The 10,010-nt window shown below is 39.4% G+C and overlaps 1 protein-coding gene across 1 annotated transcript; it reads right to left on the bottom strand.

Annotated features, from left to right (window-relative positions):
* Positions 1 to 515: 515 nt before the first annotated feature.
* LOC143544637 (wall-associated receptor kinase 2-like) lies at positions 516 to 3,753 on the bottom strand. Its single transcript, XM_077036696.1, has 4 exons — positions 3,127 to 3,753; positions 2,228 to 2,605; positions 1,938 to 2,108; positions 516 to 1,859 (listed from the first exon to the last, which is right to left on the bottom strand). The coding sequence occupies exons 1-4, from the start codon at positions 3,677 to 3,679 to the stop codon at positions 637 to 639; spliced, it is 2,325 nt and encodes a 774-aa protein (XP_076892811.1). The 5' UTR covers positions 3,680 to 3,753; the 3' UTR covers positions 516 to 636.
* Between the last annotated feature and the right edge of the window lie 6,257 nt (positions 3,754 to 10,010).

Here is a 10,010-nt window from a genome sequence, read left to right as displayed (position 1 = left end):
CATAACTAGTTGGTCACATTTGCAGCTTTAAACCGATGGTACAAAATATTGAAACCGGCAACATGGTGCTGTTATATTTTGTTAATGACTTAATAGCGAAAAATATGGAGCTATTGTATCCGTTAACATGATGTTGCTACGTTTTACACATGTATGAATGATTTTTTGTGACAAAAATTTGGGTGATATTATCCCATTGACATGGATGGTGTTGTTATGGATCAGCTCTAGAAGGTTAATTTATTACGAAAAATATGGTGATGTTATACCAATTTATAAGGTGTAGTTATTAGCATTAATAACATGTGTTCTTAAATGGAGGCAAATACCCTCACCCATAAAACCTCCACGCATGCACGTATCGCCTTCTTGTTGGTTCCTATGTTTTTAAAGTTTTTGTACACAAACCAAAATTGGACTACATAACAACATGCATTTATTTCAAAAAAGGTTATGCATAACCAACAAACTAAAACAAACACAAATTTCACCCAACTTATCCGATTGGTAAACTATAACAAACTAAAACCCATCCAATTAGTTGAGTTTATTGCTAATATCATGTAAACTACATAATGAGTTACATGACACCTCCAATGGATTTGAATGGTGGCAGAGGTCCAACAAAAAGAGTAATCATCTTGGTTCATCAACTGGGTACAACGAATGAATTTGATCTGAACTGTAGAGGCTTGAAGCCTCTACTAAGTTCGTGTGTGGATTAATCGAGACATTATATAGATCAGAGTGTTCGCCATCACATACCTGGCTCAAAACATCTTCATTATCATGTTGATTAACCCATGATTGTTTAGTTAATTTCCTCAAACCCTCTAGTTCCATAGCTACTTCCATCATTGTCGGTCTGTCACAACCGTTTAAGTTTAGGCATCGTTTTACTAGAGAAGCTATTGCTTGGAGTTGATTAAACGAACCCTCTCTAATGAGTCTCGGGTGAAGAATTTGAAATAAGTTATTTTCCCTTAAAGAGACAAGGAAATGGGCTGCTAAGTTTCTTTCTACTTGACTGCGTTCCATGCAAAGTGGCTTCTTACCGGTCAGAAGCTCTAGAAGGACAACTCCAAAACTATAAACATCACTTTTATCCGTTAACTGACTTGTATGAAAGTATTCAGGATCCAAATATCCTATTGTCCCTTGAACCAATGTAGTCACTTGTGTTTTATCCAAGGGTATCAACCTTGAAGCTCCAAAGTCTGAAATTTTAGCAACCATGTTCTCGTCTAACAATATGTTAGCAGATTTTACATCTCGGTGGATAATTGGCTTTGAAGCAGCTGAGTGAAGGTACGCAAGTGCTCCAGCAGACTCGACTGCTATTCTTAAACGATTGTCCCAAGATAACCATGTACTTCCATTGTTGGCATGAATATGATGGAATAGTGTGCCATTGGAAACACATTCATAGACAAGTAATGGAACTTCGGTCTCTAAGCAACATCCTAAGAGCTTAACCACATTCCGATGATTAATTTGAGTAAGAATGACCACCTCATTGATGAACTGCTCAATTTGGGTATCGTCCATAACACGGGATTTCTTTATCGCAATAACAGTTCCATTTGGTAAGATCCCTTTATATACGGTCCCATAGCCGCCACGACCAAGAATCATGTTGTTAGAGAAGTTTTTCGTAGCTTTTTCTAGCTCTTCGGTTGTGAAAATTTTGTTTGGTTGATTGACACCGCCAGACTCATCCGAACTAATTTGTTGTTTCAAGAGCAAGCCACCATTTTTTAAAAAGAACTTCTCTCTTGACTTTATAACCTTACTTCTCTGGTGGCTGAAATACCCCCATCCCATTCCTAGGAATATAGACAAGAATCCAATCCCTATTCCTGTATTTACGAAGTAAGGTTAGCATCATTGGAACAAAAGTATCAATTTTATAATCATGAAAGTATGAGCTCCCTCACCAAGAGACAACTTTAATGCCGGGGATTTCGAGTTCCTAGCCCTGCAACCACTCCCATTTTTTCTCCCATCTCCTTCATAACCGTGAGGGCATGAACAATTGAAACTTCCAGGAAGATTAGTGCAAGTCCCGTTACATGGGTTAGTGTTTGGATCCGCACACTCATCGATATCTACAAAACAAAACTTAAGAATAGTGCATCACGCAACGGTATATGATGGGATATTAATCAATTAATTTTTAAAAATATAAGTCACCTACAGATAAAAAAAGATCTGAAATGTGACTAACCATGGCAGCCAGGTGAAAGGTAAGGATTGCCTTGATAGCCATTCTTGCAGGAGCACCTATACCCTCCATTACCACCTTCAAAATCTACACAAACACTATTCTCTTGACAATAATAATCACTTGTGTTTTTGTAGTCATCACACCTACCACTACCAATCGCCCAATTCAGCACCACTGGAACAGTCTCTTCGATGCGAACGGCAAATTCTGGATCTTCAAAATCGGAAGCACCTTGAAAGTTAAATGCACTTTGCTCTCCAAGGAAAGCGTAGCCGCATTTGTTAAAAGACCATACTCGGGTGTGAAAAAAGATTGTGTTTGCAACGGCTATGTAAGTTGTTAAACCCGTGGGCAAGCTCGTTGCGCAACACCCCATACCTAGACAATGTCATTTTTTCCCCAATGAATATTAATTACAAAAGAAAGAAAAAAAAAGATCCAAAAGATGTTGAGCCAACTTGTGCTAATTAAATATTCATGCCTAAACTAGTTTTTTTTAATTATTTTAATTAAAATAAAAAGAAGCCAAATCCGGTGCACAAAGCTCTTGTCGTCTCGCATATGTAAGATATGGAGGGCGTTGGGCGAACATAAGCTTGATATACAAAAGTAACAAGTTTTGTTTTTTTATTTCAAAAGTATCTTAATTTTTTTTAATATAATTAAAATATCCATAAAATAAAAGAAAACAATTATAATAGAGACGCAGGTAAGCGGGCAACAATCTGCGCCGCTATCCCCTTTTGAATAGCAAAACCGATGCATGAGGCCTGGATAAATGCCTAGCATGGACATTATTTACCAAAATATGAATACCTAACCAAGGTTATTTTTGTTTTTTAAACCAGGCTCGTAAAGTGTCGGGCCAACTTGGGCATGATGTACAAAAGTTTCCATACCTGAACACGAACCAATGGGAACATCTTGAACACTAGAGCATATAGACACACACCCACTACTAAAATTCTTGCCTTCAATCCCTGCCACCGGAGACACAAACACATAATCATCACACCCGACAGCAAACACCTTGTTCCTTTCGGACAATGTAAAGTACGAGTTTTGCACCACAAGCCCACTTGCCTTATTTTGAATAATGAAACCGGTTTGATTATAGCACCTCGAAGCAACGGTGTTCTTGACTCTCACATGCTCATCAGAGATATCCACCACCTCTACCCGATGAAAAGAGTCTTGTCCGGTGTAAGTAAATAGGTCAGCCGGTAAGAAGGCTTTAGGGGGATTAAAGGATGTGTTGCAAGTGATGTCAAACCATGGGCCGATGGAGCAACCCGAATTGGTTCCAATACCGAACGGGTATGGTACGGTGAGGTTGCCACATTTGGCGGGGCAGCGAGGAAGCGTGGTGTTGTTTATGGTGGTGTTGGTGGTTGCGGCCGTGGCTGAGAGTGAGAGGTGTGATAGATATAGGAATATGGAGAGTAGAAGCATTTTTGCAATTAGTGTTGGATCAAATTGGAAGTGGTTATAAGGTTATTTGTTAATAATATTTTACATTTGTCTTGTTGAACATATAAATGGCAACTAGTTGACATTTGACAAAAAGGAATATGTATTTGATCAAACTACCTCAAATTCTCAATGGGACAAAAGTAGGTAGTTGACTTTAATATTTGAGTAATCCAAGTCAACGACTATTTTTCTGGTTCCGAAATGTTTGAAAAAATAGAATCATGGTTGAGATTTTTTCCTTGTGATTTATGATTATGGTGTTGTTTAATTATTTTTTTTAAAGAGTAAATTAAAGATTTTGGATGCTAGGTTCTTTATTTTCACTGATTACACTAGACATCTAAAATGTAATCGGTTTGTTACAATTTACAAATTACTTACTTTATGGCATGAGTATGTCATGCCCTAGCGACAGGGCGATTCTCATTCGGTGGTCATAATCAAGTCGTGTTCGGCTCAAAACAATACTTCGTATCAAATTATCACATGTCATCTTGTGGGTCAATGCATAAATTAAAATGTACTTGACAAATTTATTTAAAAAAAACAATCCAGGCTTTTACAAAGCATGCACAAGTGAAGTGCACAACAAAAGTTTAGGCTCAAGAATATTTTGTTAAATGGGCTGCCAAAGCAGACGAGAAATAATATGGGCCTAAAATTTGATTTGACCCCCATAGAATTAAAATTAAACTCATATTGGTGATTACGCCTTAAGCCCAACAATGTTCATTCAGTGATGGTTCCTCCCAACATATACAACTATACAAGTCTTGTGTTTTATTTATAGCCCCTATATGAAATATAACAATTAAACTGCTTAGAAAACAGGGCACTTGCAACCGTTGTTTCGGTCGCAATTCGGTCGCATATGCCCTTTTGTGACCGAATTGCGATCAGTTTCGGCGGTCGGTTAAACCTTGGTCGGCAAATATTTTGCAACCATTTTTGCGGCTAAAAGTATTGCCGCGACCGCCTTTGCAACCAACGTTTCAGTTGCAAATTTATCGACCAAATTTGCAACCGAATCTTTTTTGCGACCAAACTGTTAGCGACTGAGATATTGACCACAAATTTTTTCAACCGGTTTTGTGACTGAACCTTTAGCGACCGCCAGTATACATTTTGCGACTGAATTGTTTCGCGGCTGAAACTTTTGCCAACCAATTTTGCAACTGAAGTCATAATGGAACCAGATTCTTTTTTGACCTATTTAGCAACCAACTTTTGGTTCAAACTCACGACCGACTTTGCAACAATCGTTTAGATTTAAAATAGCACAAAACCGGTTGAAAAAAATCCCGTTTGTCTTTTGCTCAACCTGTAAGCCCAGGAAGAAAGTCATCTCCCCTAAGGAACTCATTTCAAATTGCTTTTGCATGATCTCAGAAAACTCCTTGCACAGAGTCTCATTCGTGGACCCGAAGATAGTATCATCAACATACACTTGAACAAGAATCAAATCATCCTTCACTTTCTTGACAAAGAGAGTTTGATCAACAATGCCTCTCTTGTATCCATTCTTTACTAAATGATCAGCCAGTGTGGCATACCAAGCACGAGGAGCCTGGTGAAGACCATAAAGTGCTTTGTCAAGACAGTAAACGTGGTCAGGATAATTTGGGTCTACAAAACCTGGAGGTTGGCTCACATAAATTTCTTCTTTTACTTTCCCGTACAAGAAAGCAGTCTTCACATCCATCTGATATACTTTGAAATTCATATATGACGCATAGGCCAAAAAGATACGAATTGCTTCCAATCTGGCCACAGGTGCATAAACTTCATCGTAATCAAGTCCTTCTCGTTGCCAAAAACCTTGTACGACCAATCGGGCTTTATTTCTGATGATCACCCCCTTGTCATCTTTCTTGTTACGGAACACCCATTTTGTTTCGATTGGTTTCTTGTGATTTGGTTTCTTCACCAGCTTCCAAACGTTTAGATTCTTGAACTGCAACAGTTCTTCTTGCATTGCTTCAACCCAAGAGTTCTTCTTCAAAGCAACTCTGTAGTCCTTGGGCTCTACCTGCGAAATAAAACATGCAAAAAGACATCTGTTAATGTTACCAGAGGTGCTGCGTGTTTGGATGCCAGCGGATGGATCTCCAATGATGTTCTCAGTCGGATGTCGGCGATGAATTGGTAACTGTGGAATTTGTTCGACACTCTCGACTGGCGTTGCCTCAAGCTCAATGGTCAGGCTCTCTATGGGATGAAACACCGTGGTCACATCGACAACGGCATTTGGTTGGGGGTCTCTTGCATCTTTTTCTTGATCAACCAAATGTTCCTGAGTGATGGTGCCTTCCCATAGGTTGTCGTAGAAAGGTACGACGACAGCAGGTACCGATGATGAGTCAGTGGTGCGAGAAGTTCCAACAGGAACGGTGTCATTTTGCACATTCTCTTGAATAGCTTCCTCAGCAGATCCATGAACGTCTTCTTCATAGGAAAGTGTAGGAACTGATTCAACTATACTTGGATCATGAGCTGGGGAAGTTTCTATTTGGTAGGTTTGTTGATCCGCCGCTTGAATGGTCTGGTCATTTCCCGCATTGTCAGCTGAAATAAATGAGTCGGTGTCTGAATCATCTGCGTCTTCGACAGCGGGCATTTCGGTAGATTCTGCAGAAGTTTGCACATTGACTTCCGGGACATGTTGATTAACCCCGTGTGGACCATTGAGTGCGGGTGGGGTGCAGCAATCTGAATATCTGTCAAACCTTTCATAACGGCGTGCATCAAGATTGATTGATCAACAATTGTAGGAGATGGTGCAGAAACAACAGGAGACATCACTGGTGCAGACAGTGGTACATACATTCCTCGAAACTGCCTGAACAAGCCTTCATAATCAAACATCCAATCAGGACCATTGTGTGCATCGGTAGGGTTTAGTTCTTGCCAATCGATGTTGTAGGACTCCAAAATCACTCAGGATTTCTTGTTGAACACACGATAAGTGCTTTTGTTAGCGGAATAACCTACAAAGTAGCACTCATCCGCCTTTTCAGCAAACTTTGAAGTTGTAGAAACATTAGATTGAAGCACTGTGCAAGGACAACCGAATGTCTTGAAGAAATTAACCCTTGGCATGTTTCCATAAAAGACTTCATAAGGTGTCTTATTCAGTCTTTTATTCAGCAACACGCGATTCTGAGTGTAGCACGCAGTGTTAATGGCTTCCCCCCAGAAGAATAAAGGGAGTTTGGAGTATGACAGCATGGTTCTTGCAGCTTCAACTAGTGTACGATTCCGTCGTTTAGCCACCCCATTTTGTTCATGAGTGTAGGGTGCACTGAACTGATGAAGAATCCCCTTGTTGTGACAGAATTTGTTGACAGCCTTGTTGCAGAATTCCGTTCCACTGTCACTTCTGATGCACTTTACTCGTTTGTCCGTCTGATTCTCAACCAATACAATGAATCTGATAAGAAACTGAGATGTCTCATCCTTGTGACCTAGCAGAAAAGTCCAACTGAAACGCGAGTAATCATCAGTAATAACCAGACAATAGGCTTTTCGACCTATTGCCATTGGTTGAATATGACCAAAAAGATCCATATGCAACAGTTGAAGAGTGGAGTTCATGGAATTGACCATCTTAAGACGGTGAGGGAGTTTGTGCTGTTTGCACTTAGAGCAAGATAAACATTTTTCAGCACAATGAAATGATTTTACAGGCAAGCCCCTCACATGATCACCTTTAACCAACTTATTCAAGTTCTTAAAGTTTACATGCCCTAGACGTCGATGCCATAATGATGAGTCGTTCTCCGAGGCCTTGGACATCAAACAAGAGGCAGTACGCATGGAATAATTGCTTCTCATGTCCAGAATGTATGCGTCATTGTGCCTCGGAGTACGTAACATGATCCACTCTTCCGGGACTTTAAAACCTGGTTTAAGAATAAGACATTCATTTTCAGTGAAAAGAGTTGAAAATTTCTTATCGCAGATCTGAGAGACACTGAGTAAGTTGTGATTGAGTTGTTCCACAAGATTGACTTCGTCGAAGGTCAATGTGCCATTGGAGACCTTGCCTTGTTTCGTGATTTGTCCTCCTATGTCACCAGCAAAGGAAACATGTCCACCATCGAAGGGCTTTATATCAAACAATAGGGACTCATCTCCTGTCATATGTCGGGTACAGCCGCTGTCCAAGTACCAAATACTGTTGACAGGCCTTCCAGGCTGACCCTACATACATGAGCAGCTAGTTAGTAGAAGGGTCCCGAGACGAACTTGTCTCGGGAAAAGCAAACAGAAAATCACCCAATTTGATTTTATGATTCTTGAAAATGTAATCTTTTGGAGAATCCGAATCTGAAGTGCAATCACTCAAGGAACTGGTGTTGGGATTCCCTCGGTTTTTAAAAGATTTTCTTGATTGCCTTCGTTTTGACTTGGGTTTGATTGTCAAATCTTCTTTGTTTGCTTTTGAAAATGGTTTAGAGGGGTTTTTAGAGTTTCCAGCTTCTAACCCTTTGGCTAACCGCTTCCTTTCTCTTTGTGTAAGCCAAAAAGGTTTCTTGGGTTTGTCGGTTCTTTTAATTGTTGAATCCGTCTTACTGGCTGAGGTACAAGTTTGATTAGACATTTTCTTAGTTTGAACGTTTAACTCAGTAAATGTCTGACCAAACTTGCTTGTGGCGTCTCTTTGTTGCTTATGCCAGTTCTTGCAGTGTCTCGCAAGATGAGACAGATTACCACACACAAAACAACATTTTCTTTTGTTACAATCATAGACATGTTGATCATTGAAATATGTGGGGTGAGGTGATGTGGGAGAGTTAATGGCTTGAAAACCTCTACCTATGAACACCTTTGAATGATTCGATGCAAAGTAATTTGACTGCCGAGGTTTATGACCAGTATAGTAGTAGAAGCTATCAAATTGATCATAAGATTGAGAACTATTTCTATTAGTAGTATTTTGTGAAAATGAAGTTTTCTTTGAAGGCATATATTTACACGACGTGCTTGGTTTTTCATTTTCAAAGACAATTTCTTGCTTTCGTAAGTCCTCAAAATCATGATCAGTTGACAGGCAACTAGACCTTGTTTGTTCATTAACTTCAGTCACATTTGATTCATCAAAAATTGTTTCACACTCAGAATCAGATGAAGAACATTCACTTTCATTACATACTTCATTACAATTTTCTTCACAAGTGGTTTCACAAAATACAGGCTTTGATTCCGAATTAAACAATCCAACATTGATTCACAAACTTTGTTACAGATAGGGTTATTAATGCTTTTGGTTAGACCCACACATGACTCAAAACGTGGTTCTAATCCACCATGTTGCTTAAGACCCTGATTAACTTTCCCACAATCACCATTGTTTATATTTCCTGCTTCACAAGACACATTGACGTTAGTATTATCAAGTGATTGAATTGGAGCAACAGTCTGAGATGCTGCGGGAATAAATGTCACAGGTTTTGGTATCCTACCAACACCGTATGCCATTTCCTCATCAGGAGAAGTATTATAGCTAAAGTGGGGCAAACTGGTGTAGTTATCATTGAATGGTGGTGGTACGGCCGTGTAGTCGTACCCCAACCCCGTTTTAACTTTAGTACTTCTCTGGGCTCCAATAAGATCATCTAATTTCTCAGATGATACCTCAAACCTTTCGACTTGTTTTTCCATTTCTTTCTTATTAGTAACTTCGAGTCTTAATTTCTTAATCTCTTCTTTTAAATCATTGATTATGTCCTTATAGTAAGTGACATTATGTTTTTCTCGAAAAATTTCAAGTCTAAGATTAACGACATCATCGTGATGAGTTTTGATCTTTTCAATGTAGATCTTATCAGCCTTTACATATTCAGTGTTCAGCTGACGAAGTTTTGCATTTTCTTTCAAAACTTCGTCTTGCAAGTATCTATAGTATGTAACTTTGTTGACACATGCTTCTGTGCAAAGATTTCGTTTTACCTCATCAAGGTGTGATGCACAAGAATCGGCAGCAGAAGATGAAGAGGGTTCATCGTTTGAAGTGAAAGCCATGCTAGCCATATTTAGAGGATTCTGCAACTCTTGAAACTGTTTGTCCCAATTCATATCGGTGTGGATTTCTGTTTGAGAAACAAGGGCTCTTGAATTTGAGCTTGAGCTGCCCTTGTGTGAACGATTCCCGATCCTTTGAGCTGAGTTGTTTGCCCTTTGATCCTCATGCCTCTTTCCAGCAGCTTTTGCGTCCTCTTCTTCAGTTACTTCTGTCATCTGTATATCGTTTGCTGGTTTGGGAGGATTTGTGCATTCTCTAGCAAAATGACCCATCTCTGCACAGTTG

This window comes from Bidens hawaiensis, unplaced genomic scaffold (assembly GCF_021521415.1).
Source record: "Bidens hawaiensis isolate Kalapana, Puna unplaced genomic scaffold, B.hawaiensis_p1.1 tig00013648_1, whole genome shotgun sequence".
NCBI classification, from domain to species: Eukaryota; Viridiplantae; Streptophyta; class Magnoliopsida; order Asterales; family Asteraceae; genus Bidens; species Bidens hawaiensis.
This window is presented reverse-complemented; position numbering and strand designations above follow the sequence as displayed.